Consider the following 14,668-nt stretch of genomic DNA (forward strand, 5'->3'; position numbering starts at 1 on the left):
TGATATCAATTCAATCAGGGGTTTAAATAATAATATAAATAACAACAACAAAAAAATCGTCAGTGTACCTTATAAAAGTTTCAGTAAACTATACCAAATATTACTAAACTATTAATAAATTTATGTCACTATACTATTAGTAAGTTTACGTTTTGATCACTTAACTTCAAAAAATTACAAAATAGTTACTGAATAATTCAAAAGTTTTTATTTAAGTCATTGGGCTGTTATTATTATTATTTTTTTAAGTTAGGCTAGTGAGTTCCAAGCGACAATTTGATGTATAGTGGATCAATACCCATTGACAAGTAGAAGAATGTACCTTAGATCCAAGTCGACTTGACGGTCAATGTCGAATATCAGAAAAGAAAGGTTCTTTGCATTTTGGTTCACAGATTCGTGAGATTCAAAGTTATTTCATAAAAAAAAAATTGAACTATAAAAGATAATGGAAAGAAGAGCTTTTAATTGGTCCAGGTGGTACGAACGAAGAAAGCCAGACAATAACGATTTTAACAGCCTTGTGACTTAAATGAAAATTTTCAAATAGTCTACTAACCATTTTGTAACTTTTTAAAATTAAGTGACCAAAACATAAATTTATTAATAATTTAGTAACCTTGAATACAATTTACCTTATAAGTTTTTACTCCAATGACGTCAACAGAATAATTATTGTTAAGTATTAAATTTAAAAACCGTTTATTAAGATTAGAAATGAAAGAAAAGCAGGTCCGTTTCTCTCAGTTCTCACACGATAAAAAGAAGAGTATCTCGCGATAAATTAAAAAAAATAGTTGAGAAAATGAACTAGCCGTTAGGCTCTAAAATTTCAAATCTATTGGCCACTCCCCCATCTCTCTCACTTCAATGGCTTTTCATTTTTTCCATTAGACAAAGTTTTCTAAAGTTCTCTCTTCTCCAAACCTAATCTCTCTCTCTCTCTTTTCTTCTTCAACTTTTCTTTATCTGGTTGGAAGTCTCAAATAATCTTTTGATTAGATCCAGAAATTTGAGTAAGTATTGGATTGTGATCTTTTTTAGAAACAAATTTTCTGTTTTTTCTTTTTTTTTTTGGTAAGATTTGAGTTGAATATGGAAAATAATTGAGGGAAGTGAACTTTCCTTTTATGAACTTAATTTGATATTCAGTACTGAATTAAGTTCAAAATATCGGAAAATGCTTCATTTTCAGATAATTGAAGGAAACTTTATGCTAGAAAATGTGTGATTCCTAGAGATTAAAAAAAAAAATCCAATTCGCTAGAGAAAATTCAAATTTTACCTCTGGGATTTAGTTGATTTTGTTTCTAGTATTTTAATATGAATAAAAGTTAGATTCGGCTTTTCCACTTCTTTAATTTTCGTATTATTTCCTATTTTGTTTAATTTTTTTCAACTGATTTATATAAACTATGAAGGCTTGATAAATTTCAGGAGTAATTTTTTTCTTCAGCTTCTTTAACATCTAATCTTTGGAATTTGGATTAAATAGTAATTTATATGTTTTTCTATAGGTTTATATTTAGATTTGTCCATAATTTCATAAATGTTCTTAAATTGTTGACCTTGTATACATAAAATATATATGTTCATAATATGCTAATTGTTTCTACTAATTCATTTCACAGTTAAAATTTCAGTCGATTTCCTTCGGCTCGGGAGGTGAGAGGTTCTGACGGCATTACATTTTGTCTTTCTAATTTCCAAAGGCACGAAGGAATTAAGGGAAAAAAATGACAGTCAGAACTCCAGGAACCCCGGCCAGGAAGATAGACAGGACACCAGTAACAACTCCTGGAGGCCCAAAATCAAAGGAAGAGAAGATTGTAGTTACTGTAAGGTTGAGACCATTGAGTAAAAGGGAGCAACTGGCCAAAGATCAAGTAGCATGGGATTGCAAAGATGACTACACCATTGTTTCTAAGCATCCTTCTCAAGAACGCACAGCTCAGCCTCCTCCTTTCACATTTGGTAACTTACCTACGAACTTGTTTAGTTGGTTCATGTTTCATGGTAAATTAGTTTTGAGATTTTTCTTTTTGTTTTCTCAGATAAAGTTTTTGGACCTTCATGCTTAAATGAAACTGTGTACGAAGGAGTGAAGACTGTTGCGTTGTCTGCTTTGGGAGGCATAAATGGTACTAAGTTGTGCTCTTTTCTACTATTTCATTTGGGAAGCCTGTCCATAAGCCCTTTATTCCCTTTATTAGACAATTCAATTATGTAATTTCTGGCACAGCTACTATATTTGCGTATGGCCAAACCAGCAGTGGGAAGACATACACGATGAGAGGAATAACTGAGAAGGCTGTTAATGACATATACCACCATATAATGAATGTGAGATTAGTTTCCCTCGATTGAACTAATTATTCTTGATACCTGTAATTTTCTTTACATTTATATGAGTAGTTTGTTGCATTAACATAAAACATTGCATTGAGATGGTTGAGACTTGTGATTTTTCGTAGTTCATTTATTGTTTATTTGAAATTGTTGCAGACACCAGAGAGAGATTTTACCATTAAAATTTCAGGATTAGAAATTTACAATGAGAATGTTAGGGACCTGCTAAATTCAGAATCTGGCCGCAATCTCAAGCTTCTTGATGATCCAGAGGTAATGGCCTCTCTTTAGTTAGTCTTTCAAATGAATGAAGCACTTGATGCTTTCACCATCCTCTTTCTTTTACTATAATTTTTAGTTTTAATCTCTTTCTGCAGAAAGGCACTGTGGTTGAGAAGTTGGTGGAAGAAACAGTTAGCAACGATCAGCATTTAAGACATTTAATTAGCATTTGTGAAGGTAACTAAAGAAAATCGCTTTGAGATAGCAAACTTTTCCCCTTCTCTTCTAAATGCTAGGCTAATTGTTTTACTGCCATTCTGTAGCTCAAAGGCAAGTTGGTGAAACTGCCTTAAATGATACTAGCTCACGATCACACCAAATAATAAGGCTGGTATGAATGATGGTTTCTGTTGGTTCCTTAATATATACTCAATGCCCCAAGGAAACTAACTCATAAATTTGTTTGGATAAAACTGCAGACAATTCAAAGTACTCTGCGTGAAAATTCTGATTGTGTGAGATCATTTGTAGCAAGCCTGGTAAGAATGATCTTATCCCTTCCCAACTTTATCCAGTAAAATGAGTAAATATTTGCTTCGCAGCCACACTTGTTTTAGTACCCAAAAAGGATATATACATTCTTGTTCCTGATGGCAAACTGTTTGAATCAACACTTGCAGAACTTTGTGGATCTAGCTGGCAGTGAAAGAGCTTCACAAACTCATGCTGATGGTGCAAGGCTGAAGGAAGGTTGTCATATTAACCTTAGTTTGATGACTTTGACAACTGTAATCAGAAAACTCAGGTCAGAATATATCTTAGCAAATTTTTGTTCTTCTCTCATTATATTTCTTGACTTTTGTCCCTTCATCTGTTCTAAAACTTTTTAAGTGTACTCTGCAATAGAGGCTTCTTATGATGCATGTGAGAAGAACAATGAAAAAAAAGAAAGTTACATATTGTAATATTTGATTGTCATCTACAACCACCTTTTAACCCTTCTTGCATCTGACTGAACTACCCTTTTGTTTTGCCAAAATCTAAGGAAACTACATTAATGTCTCTAAATGTTACTTGTTCTATACTTAACCGTAAAATAAATACTTATGCAAAATTATCTGCAAATTGTCATCTTCTTAAGCTAATCTTATTGTCAAAATTTGTGCAGAACTACAACTTCTTAAAGATACACTTGACTCTAGGTGCTCATTAGAACTTTTTGCTAATGTCTAGTTTATTAATGCTAATAGAGAACTTCTCTAGATTGAAGGAACAATTTCGTCTTGCAGTCGTGATTGATTTGTCCCTTGTGTCAATGAAATTTTTTTCTCTTTGCAGTGTTGGAAAAAGAAGTGGTCATATACCGTATAGAGACTCGAAGCTTACTCGTATTTTGCAGCATTCACTTGGTGGAAATGCACGTACTGCCATCATTTGTACTTTGAGTCCAGCACTAAGTCATTTTGAGCAATCTCGTAATACTCTCTTCTTTGCCACCCGGGCAAAGGAAGTGACAAATAATGCGCAAGTCAATATGGTACTTACTTTTTCCTTCTTGCTTAATGAGATTTGACATGGATTTCCAAATGCATGAACTTTTAAGTGAATTGACATGAATACATTTTTCTCTTTGCATGAAAGGTTGTTTCAGATAAACAGTTAGTCAAACATCTTCAGAAAGAAGTAGCCAGGCTAGAAGCAGAGCTTCGAACCCCTGATCTATCTAGGGAGAAAGACTTAAAAATACAACAGGTAATAAGCGATTCAAGTTGGTTTCATTTGGAATTGTTTTATATTGCAAATGAAACTGAACCCATATATAATCACGTTTTCTGTTTTTGCTTTATAGATGGAAATGGAAATTGAAGAACTTAAGCGCCAAAGAGATCTTGCACAATCTGAGGTGGATGAGTTACGCAGAAAACTTCAGGATGATCAACAGGTTCCCTTCTATATCTCCTTATTCTCTTTACTTTCTCTCTTCCTTTTTGAATATTTTTAACTAACTTTTTCTTGTTTGTTTAATATAACTATTCAGACTTCAAACCCAATTGAGTTACCACGTCCATCAATGAAGAAGTGTTTGTCTTATTCTGATGTGTTGTCACTGAAACTCGATAGGAAGGAAATAGACCATAATGATAAAACAAGGAAAACATTGCTAAGGCAGTCTATGAGGCAGTCATCAACTGCTCCTTTCACACTTATGCATGAAATTCGTAAACTTGAACACCTTCAAGAGCAGCTTGGAGAAGAAGCAAATCGAGCTTTGGAAGTACTCCAGAAAGAGGTGGCTTATCATAGACTAGGTAATCAAGATGCAGCTGAGACAATTGCCAAGCTGCAGGCAGAAATAAGGGAGATGTGTGCTGTCAGGTCTATTAAAAAGGAGGTTGATGTTGGAACTGCTATAGCTCCTAACAGAAGTGTCAGTGCTAACCTCAAGGAAGAGATAACAAAACTTCATTCACAGGGTAGCACAATAGCTAACCTTGAGGAGCAGTTAGAGAATGTTCAGAAGTCAATAGACAAATTGGTAATGTCTCTTCCAAGCAGTAATCAAGAATCCAATGGTGAAGCAGCCGCCAAAACCAAGAATCAGTCTATAAAGAACAATTTGCTTCCTTTAACTTCAAGTAATGTTGCAAACCGGCAAAATTTTATAAAATCTCCAAGCTCCTCTCTATCAACCTCTCAGCAAATTATGGAGCCTGATAATGAAGAAAACAGACCTCCAGAGGATGATGACATTGTCTCTAAGGAGACACTCCCAGAGTCTGAGAAAGGAACACCTGCAAGGAGTGAACAGGTTGGAGATGTCTCTTCAAAGGAAAGCACTCCATATAGACGTCAAAGTTCAGTTAACATGAAGAAAATGCGGAAGATGTTTCAGAATGCAGCTGAAGAGAATGTAAGAAGCATAAGAGCATATGTAACTGAGCTGAAAGAGCGAGTTGCTAAATTGCAATACCAGAAGCAACTACTTGTTTGTCAGGTAAAATAATGACCTTTCTTTATGATGGGCCTTGCATTCTTTGTTATTATTCATTTATAGGGAATTCATTTAGTTTTTCTTTTACTTGTTTTTTAGGTGCTTGAGCTGGAAGCTAATGAAGCGGCTGGATACAATTTAGAGGTTGATGAGAGTGCAATTGAACCAGAGGAACCCCAAGTTCCATGGTATGTAACCTTCAAGGAACAAAGGCAACAGATCATTGAGTTATGGGACGTCTGCTATGTCTCCATCATCCATAGGACACAATTTTATTTGTTATTCAGGGGAGATCCTGCCGACCAAATATACATGGAAGTGGAGCTTAGGCGCTTAAATTGGATGCAGCACCATTTTGCAGAACTTGGAAATTCAAGCCCAGCTCTAGTAGGAGATGAGCCCACAGTGTCCTTGTCATCAAGGTTCTCTCTCATAACCACACATCTCTTGTTGCTTTCAGTTGATTGTGTTAGCTTATCCCTTCATGGAATTTGTCTGTTTTCTTGCAGCATTAGAGCCCTGAAGCGTGAAAGGGAATTCCTCGCAAAGAGGTTGACGTCACGATTGAGTGTGGAGGAGAGAGATGCATTGTACAGTAAATGGGATGTACCCCTGGAAGGAAAGCAAAGGAAGATGCAATTCATAAACAAGCTGTGGACAGATCCGCATGATGTCAAAAACATAGAGGAGAGTGCTCAGATAGTGGCAAAGCTTGTAGGGTTCAGTGAAGGTGGTAACATGTCAAGGGAGATGTTTGAGCTCAATTTTGCATTACCGACTGATAAGAGCCCTTGGACTGTGGGGTGGAATCAAATTTCAAACCTTCTAAATTTATAAGACAACTCATTGTTTGGACCTACTTTCTATACCTGTAAATGAATTTTTTGGAGGCCTTTCTCCAAATGTTCTACTTTCATTTATCACGGTGTGACGAATCAAGCACACTGTCATTGAGGATTGTTTGAGATTCTTTGTACACTTCGTGAGGTCAATAAAGGAATTAGATCTTCAAATTATGTGATATCTACTTAGGTTTGATTTGAGATATAATTTAACAAATCAAATGTGATAGCACCGATATAATATTACATATTTTGTAGTATACCAAACATTAGTCTTTACAGTACAATCAATTATGGACGACATTTGATTGTGTCAAAGTGATCACATATACCATTTTCATTATAAGAACTATTGTAACTATTATATAATAATATAACAAACATTTTCACGGTGAGTTAATCTATATACTATTATGCTAAAATGTACTAATGTGTTGGCTTAATATCTCTATCCATGACAATATCTTGTCATCAATCAACCACACATTAATCTCAATGTATTATTGTTGTCTCCGTGATAATACTCAACTAAAGACAATTATTAATAATTTTTTATTAAAAAAATAAGTAAATAAATATACTATTACAATAATCTCATAAATGGTCTTCGAGCATACTTCAACAACAAAAAGTAGAGACGGGTTATTATATAGGTGCAATCATTCTCAAAAACAGAAGGAACAATGTAATACTAATATGTATGGGACTCTCAACTCAATCAAAGATTTAAGTAATGGTTGCTCTGAGCCACCATATTATCCTAATGTTTGAGCAAGGAATACTGAGATGCAAGATACTCAATAAAAAAGAAATTTTGAATTAATATCCTTGTTGAAAAAACAAAGATGAACCGACAACTTGAACAAACTTTTACTAATATTTGAAGCCTTATCGAAAATGTTCATATTGTAATGGCAAGGCAAGGAAATAAAATTATACAGCAAGAAGCAAATGACTCGCCCAAGGTGATGTCAATGCTTGTTCATCATCTTTTTATTCACTTGTTTAAATATATTTCCTTTTAGTTGTTTAAATTTAAAAAATGAGATAAAAAGATAAAACTATTGATCTTGATTTTACCATTAGAATTCTAAATATACTTTAAAAAAAAAATTCTTTTGTAGCTAATTTGGCAATGGGGTTTTTAAGTAATTGTTTCAGCCAGTGGCTGAAAAGGTTATTCATGTTTGATGATCCGATTGTTGAAATGCAAGAACTAAGTACTTTAATTATGACTGATATTACCACCTTCAATATGGCACTTCAGCTTGAACCTTAGCTGCCGCTAAGAAGTCAGATCGTGGGTTCTCATTTGAAGAAGAAAAGCACATTGTACTTCAGCCTTCAACCTTAATGCTCGGTTATCAGAGTATTGGAACAAATCGAGAGGGATGGTGTTGAGTGTTACGCACTTTTTTAAAGTTTAGTGTTGTCTTTAATCGCAGTTTTTGTCTTTTTAACTTTTCTGTTTGGTGAATTCATAGAATGAAAATGCATCAAATGATTTGAACAGGTGAAACCATGTTAAATTGAAGAGTTTGTACATTATTTGACTCTGACCTCATGATGAGAAATTTTAAGGTGGCTTTTTAGAATGAGCACTCCAATTACATGTTATTATATATTTTTATATCTTGTGTAATTTATCAATTACACAAATTATTACAACTTTCGTAAGGTTTTGTGTATTTACACAAAACATCATCCAATTACACAAATGTATAATGATAATTTTAAACATTAATGTTTAATCATTTTGTCACTTTAGTCTTCAACCTTCAAACTTTAATCAAATTGTATTTTTGTTGGATGGAGAAATTAACTGACCTATTAAAATTTTAACGACATTGATATAACAACTTATGTGACCGTCCATATGTACATTAGTCATGAGTTAAATGCTCAAATTTTTTCATGATCAATGCTTCTTGTTAATGCTCATATGTTTGATATTATCTCTTTATCTTGCTAGTAAAGGTATATAAAATGAAAATAATGAAAAAATAAATAAATTAAAGAGAAATTAAGTCAGGCAATTTATTTCTTAGCATAATGATTTATCTAACCCTTCAACAAAAATTTATTTTATCTCTCCATTTAATTTTTTTTTGCCTTTTTTAACCCTTAAAACTTGTACTGTTTGTTAAATCACCCCAAAATGAATTGAAAACTTAATGTTTATTAACTTTACTGATTCCACGTTAACAATTAATTAACTTTTTAAAAATTTTAAAATTAAAAAAAAACATAAAAATTATTTTAAAAAATTTATAAAAAAAACGTTTTTTTAAAAAAAATTTAAAAAATAATTAATTTCTCGATGTCAACAAAGTTAACTTATGTCAATTTTTCCTTCTATTTTTAGTGATTTGACAAATAATGCAAGTGCAAAAGTTAAAAGAGACAGAAAAATTAAATTAAAAGTTAAAATGATTTTTTGTTTCATAAAATTAAAAGGCTAAATAAATCATTATGCAATGCGTGCCTTAACAACACTCTGGTGGTTAGGTTGAGTAGAGGATAAACTATTCACCTAAATTGGGTAACGTTGTTTGAACCGGATTATACTAACCGGTTGGACTAAGAAGTAAGAATTAGTCGATAAACTGGTCTGATAAGAGGGGTTAGACCGGTTACTTTGCGAACCAATACAAACCGGTTGAACTAGACTAAAAAGTCGATTGAATCGATTGAACCAATTTTTTTATTTTTTTAATATTTTTAAATTTTTATGAAATTTTTAATGAATTATTTAATCAAAACAGATGGAACTGGTTGAATTGATAACTAGAAGTCTGGCTGGTTAGATCACAGGTCTGATTCTTAAAACTGAGTAGTAAGATTGAGTCCAAGACAGGCGGATATGGATGTTATGTGGGGTTGATTTGGCAAAGCTTCCAAAAGTTGAAGAGTTTGAGCAAAGCCAGTAGCCCTTAAGAGAGTAATAGCTCCTCCCTTACAATGGGAATTCTAAAATAGTTAAAAGTTCCATATTAAGTGGGCAATCTAACCACATGTAAATCACAACATAAAATCCTTCCGTAAAACCAACGAGTTCCAACTTACAAGCATCTAAACTGCACACATTCGCTACTTTTACCTGGAGGATGGGTCTGCCTTGCCACTTTAACGGACCAGTCTGATTCAGAATTCCAACATTCACCAGCCAACCAAATGTATATAACTTCTGCAAGTCAAAATGACATTGTTACTATACATACTTTGTTTTTACTCACTAAAACATTATCTCAGAGATCAATTATTTGTTTTCATGAAATTGTATATATCTCCCTACAATAACAAAAGTAGGCCAGAACAAGAAATAAACTCAATTCTCTAGAGGTTTTTTTTGGTGAAAAGGTTCTTTCCTTGAAACCTCTTTCTCACAACTGTTTAAAACCATCTCTATTCAGAGTAGGCTTTAGCTCAGTGCACACCGCTGTTATTGAACAACTAAGAGGGTGTAGGTTTGAATGCACTTAAGCACATTTTTTCCTTTGATTTAAGGGTTGGGGGGTCATGGATAGAAGTAAGTATTTCATTAGAGAAAACATCATCTTCAATAATCAACACTTACGTATATTCAAAACAGCATCTTCATGAGAGTACTTTTAAACTGAAGTTTGAACAAATATTAGTTTGCTTATTGGTATTTTAACATTGGTTCCATTATTCAACAAAGAATGTATGTGTTTTTCAAACTATTAAGGTACGTTTATTTTCAATACCATCTCTTCTACAATATTTCCTTTTTGTTTCCTTTAATTTTATTTTCATCAAGTTTTTTCTTTATTGCTAATTTTTTTTTTTACATAATAATAATCAATTTGCTTTAAACAAAGAATGTAATTGAATTAAAGATAAGTTTAAAATATCTACAATATATTTGAGTTAGAAATAGTTTATCTCCAACAAAACTCAAGTTCTTGTCTTTAATGGTTGCCAGTTTCATGATGATTGAGTATTTAACTTCCAGTTTAATGGTCAGTAGGCTTTCAATCAACAAAAATGAGCCATCAATGACCTCTAAGCTAACGTCAGCAATAAGTTATAGCTTGCTGGGTTTCCAGCACATCCTACAACAAATTAGGAGGTAAACTAGGGGCCTACCATTCAATATTTTCCCAATGAAGAAAACTACCCTGGCCTCTAGCATTTGTGAATTTGTAAACAGCTCCATGAACTAGTGACAAGAAATAAAACATGGTCAAATATCAAATTTATTACCATAGAAACCAGACAAACCAGACACACTGTCAGCTTCAAGAGTATAATACCTTCATACCCTTCAAGAACCGGATCTTCAGACAAGAGAAGGGGAGTATCCAAATCAACAAATCTGCACACCATGTCTTCAAGTTAAAACTTGAAACAAATTACATTAAAATGCTAGTCACATTCAAGGAAGCTGATATATAACATTGGCGAGCTATGGTTGTCATTTCTTTAACAAGGATGATGATACTCACTTGAAACATCCAAGGCCAGCAGCAAGATGACCAGCAAAGCCCATGGCCAACCTGGTTTCCACCATACCACCAATCATGAGATCCAGTCCCGATGCCCTAGCCAAATCAATAATTTCAAGAGCACCAAGGACTCCAACTTTAGCAAGCTTAATGTTAACAACATCCGCAAGTTCTCCCTTCACTATTTCTTAAGATCAGCTAAACTCCGACAGCTCTCGTCCGCTGCAACAGATACCCCATATTTGCTTTTTGCAAAATGAGTAACACGACCAAGACCTTCCCAATCATCTCTATGAACTGGCTGTTCAAAAAGAACAGGAGTCACTCCCATTTCTGTAGTGAAAAGAAAAACAATAAAGCCTTAAGATAGTTCATAATAGGTAATACACATTGTGCAGAATCTTATATTTTCTATCATACATTCTCTACCATGTAATTTTTCAAGAACTTCAATAGCCTCCTCAGGTTTATATCCCTCATTAGCATCCAAGATGAATGAACAATCAGGGTGAACTGCACGAATTGCTTGTAAAACTTCAATGTCAGCTTTCAGGTTCTTTCCTACCTTAAGCTTCAAATTTTTGAATCCTTGTTTGTGATACTTTGAAGCTAATGCAGCAGCTTCAGCCGGGGAAACAATAGGAATCTGCACATATAGAGGGCTGAAGCTGACAGATAGAAAATAACAATTATGGAAGAAACAGACAAACAATGAAGGGAGAGAAACTGAACTGTTATATCAGTGATTATTGTATTTGAAGCTCCACCAAATAATCTCCACAGAGGTAGACCAATGCTCTTAGCAACTGCATCAATCAATGCCATCTCAATTCCGGCCCTAACCTTCAGATGCAAGAACAATCTAATGAACATATAAAGAACAACCAAAAACATAGAGAGGACTAAAAAAAAACTTACTGAAGCAAACTGATGGCCAGGTAAAAGATCACCAATCTCCCCCAGCCCTGCCTCAAGAGTCAAGAAAGAACAATTCTTGAGCATGTCACAGGCCTCCTTGGCTTTAGCCATAGCAGTAGGTTGATCCTCTGCAGTAACAAAAGGCAGAATTGGAGCCTCACCCCAACCAACACATCCATTTTTCAACTCGATCCTGATTGCCACGTTCTCCACTTTATCAAGCCTAGAAGTGGCTATGGTGAAAGGAGCAACCAAAGGAACATTTAGGGGTTTGTTCTCAGCTTTCTGAACTTCCACCGTGAAAGTTTCCAACAATTCCTTGAACCCAAAATTTGATGAAGAAGAAGTAACAGGGGCCTTCATTGAATTCTTGACATAGAGATTGGAAAGGGGGAGCTGGAATTTGAGGGGTTCATGGGGTTTTGAGGAATTTAAAGGGGATTTACTGAAAAAAGAAAGGGCGAATTGAGACAACATTTCCTGGGGTTTTGTTTTGAGAGACTTGGATCGGTTTGCGGACTTGAGCCAGGCACCATAACCATTGCAGATGATTACTGTTCCAAAAGGGTTTTGTTTGATCAACATGGTAGAAGTAGTTGAAATGAAATGCTTATTTTAAATTGAACTTGTCAGTTTCCATGAGTTTGGACTTGGATCGATACATGTGTTTGGACAGTTCTCGCCGGCCACCTCCTCAGTTTTCTTGTTCTAATTAAATATACATTAGCTAAAAATATTACCTCCCCTGATTTTCAATTTTCATATTCACTTTAGAATTCGCGTATCTAATCATACTGATTGATTTTGATCAACTGATTTTATTCACTCATTTAATCAACTAATTTTATTGATTAAAATATTATAAAACAAATTATATAATATTTAAAATATTATAAAACTAATAACAAATTTTAAAGTTTAAAATATTTAAATATTTTATATTATTAAAAAATATATTTAATATTTAAAAAATAATATTTAAAATTTAAAAAAGTAATTTCTAAATATATATTTAAAATTTACAAAAATATATATTAATAAAATATTTCAAATATATATTTTAAATTTTTTAAAGTTAATAATAATAAATAAAATAAACATAAATAAACATAAAAGACAAAAAATAAAAAAAAAAGTAAAAAAAGTAAAAAAAAAAAGTAAAAAGAAAAAAGGAAACTGACATGGCAGGCAGAGAAATCTAGTGGCGCCATATTAATTGACTCCACCAGAAAATAATTAATTTTTTTTAAGTCCCTTCATATTTTTAGAAATTTTAATATTTTCCTGGTATTTATACAGGTAACGCCATTTTACATGGCTCAAGTAAAAAATTAATTTTTTTATGCTCCTTACTGACGTGGCATGTTAGTGGCGTCAAATCATTTGGTTCCACCAATTTTTACTATAAATTTCAGGTCATTCTTGTACTTAATTAAAAATATAGGTCATTTTAATAATTAATTAAATTATTTAGGTTATTTTTATAAAAAAGTTCTATTGGCAAGGGGACATTCTCTATTTGTGGCTATGAGTTCAAGGATGGCCAATAGGTCAAGCAAGGGGTTGACTGCTACGTTTAAAATTCACAAGGTGACAGTCATGAATAAGGCGATCACGACCACTCACATGGCAAAGAGCATGCTCCGAGGCACAACCTTCTGAGGCCCAAGGCGGTCCTGCAGATGCTCTAGCCATAGTTCTGCCATTATGTCCTCGCACTCTCGCGCTTCTCTCTAATATAAATGGCGTCTTCGATCATGTCAACACCTTTATCGGGCACTTAGATGCTTGGCTTAATGAGTTGTCACGTCAAGTAGACGTCCACTTTATCGAATTAGAAGAGCAAATAGCGATGCTCTTATCCCAATTTTTGCCTTCACCTCAACCACCATCGGATCTTTGATAGGTGTTTTTATTTTATTTTGGGTGTTTATGGCTCTTTTTGGATTTGTTTAGCTTATGTTTGCTTTGGTTGGTAAATATTTTTTTAGGATGTTTATGTTTCTTTTGGGATGTTAAGGATGATTTTCTATGGTTTGATGCTTTATCTATAGGATGCTTTCTCATTAATCTATATATTGTTTACGCATATTTTTGCATTTTTTATTCTTGTGGTTTTTTTTGTTTCTATTTTTTTCCCATCAGCTTTGATTTTCAAATGCTTCTCTCTTGGTATATTACACAATTTTTCTCAATCTTTTTTATATACCAAAAAGGGGGAGAAATATAATAAAATTTGCGCAATTACTTAAAATCAATGGGAAAATATAATCTTCAATTTCAAAAGGAATTAGTATTCATTCTTTGAATATTGATTTACAATTTTTTTTCTAAATGTTTTTATTATGAAATTTTAAACATTTTTGTCAAAAATAATGTGTTTAAAAAGTGTTCTATAAAACGGAGTATATCTTAAAAATAACATCTGATTTAGGGAGAAAGTAAATTTTTTTAAAAAATTTTGTTATATAAAAAAGGGGAGATTGTTAGCTTTGATTTACTAATGATTTGATATAACAAAATTATTTATAATTTCCCTTAATCCAATTTGCATAAATTATTTCAATCACACTCAAGTATTCTTCATGTGTTACAAACTCAAAAAATAAAGTTTCTAAATGGCTTAAAATTTTACAAATTTCTTTTAGTACCCCCAAGTCTTTTAAAATGTTTCTAAGCCATATTTTTCAAAGTTTCCAGTCCTATCTCAAGACATACCAACATCGAAGTTAAAATTGCTTCAGGGGTGCCCTGGCTCGAGACAAAAGCTCATTTGTCTCGAGAACAACCAACATTGAAGCTAAATAAGCTATAGGGGAACTCTGTCTCAAGACAAAAGCTTTTTCTTTTGTCTTAAGACAACAAAACATTGAAAC

The 14,668-nt window shown here is 33.2% G+C and overlaps 2 protein-coding genes across 3 annotated transcripts; one reads left to right on the forward strand and one right to left on the reverse strand.

Annotated features, from left to right (window-relative positions):
* The first annotated feature begins 862 nt into the window (after positions 1-862).
* Positions 863-6,579, forward strand: LOC107941248 (kinesin-like protein NACK1). Of its 2 annotated transcripts, none has more exons than XM_016874805.2 (15): positions 863-1,016; positions 1,632-1,974; positions 2,055-2,141; positions 2,243-2,343; positions 2,506-2,622; positions 2,727-2,808; positions 2,895-2,962; positions 3,051-3,110; positions 3,252-3,376; positions 3,910-4,108; positions 4,213-4,323; positions 4,421-4,513; positions 4,610-5,566; positions 5,663-5,985; positions 6,073-6,579. In XM_016874805.2, exons 2-15 carry the CDS (start codon positions 1,737-1,739, stop codon positions 6,398-6,400), a joined length of 2,889 nt encoding a protein of 962 aa, XP_016730294.1. In that variant the 5' UTR covers positions 863-1,016; positions 1,632-1,736; the 3' UTR covers positions 6,401-6,579. The 2 variants fall into 2 exon arrangements, with proteins under 2 accessions (XP_016730294.1, XP_016730295.1); XM_016874806.2 differs by having other exon boundaries at positions 867-1,016; positions 1,713-1,974.
* Positions 6,580-9,269: 2,690 nt separating this feature from the next.
* Positions 9,270-12,553, reverse strand: LOC107941256 (L-Ala-D/L-amino acid epimerase). The gene is given in 8 exon segments (XM_041117509.1): positions 9,270-9,592; positions 10,516-10,588; positions 10,683-10,744; positions 10,875-11,058; positions 11,061-11,207; positions 11,304-11,520; positions 11,607-11,717; positions 11,793-12,553. Coding segments are annotated over 8 exon segments (1,380 nt in total). The 5' UTR covers positions 12,378-12,553; the 3' UTR covers positions 9,270-9,591.
* Between the last annotated feature and the right edge of the window lie 2,115 nt (positions 12,554-14,668).

This window comes from Gossypium hirsutum, chromosome A07 (assembly GCF_007990345.1).
Source record: "Gossypium hirsutum isolate 1008001.06 chromosome A07, Gossypium_hirsutum_v2.1, whole genome shotgun sequence".
Classification (NCBI taxonomy): Eukaryota; Viridiplantae; Streptophyta; class Magnoliopsida; order Malvales; family Malvaceae; genus Gossypium; species Gossypium hirsutum.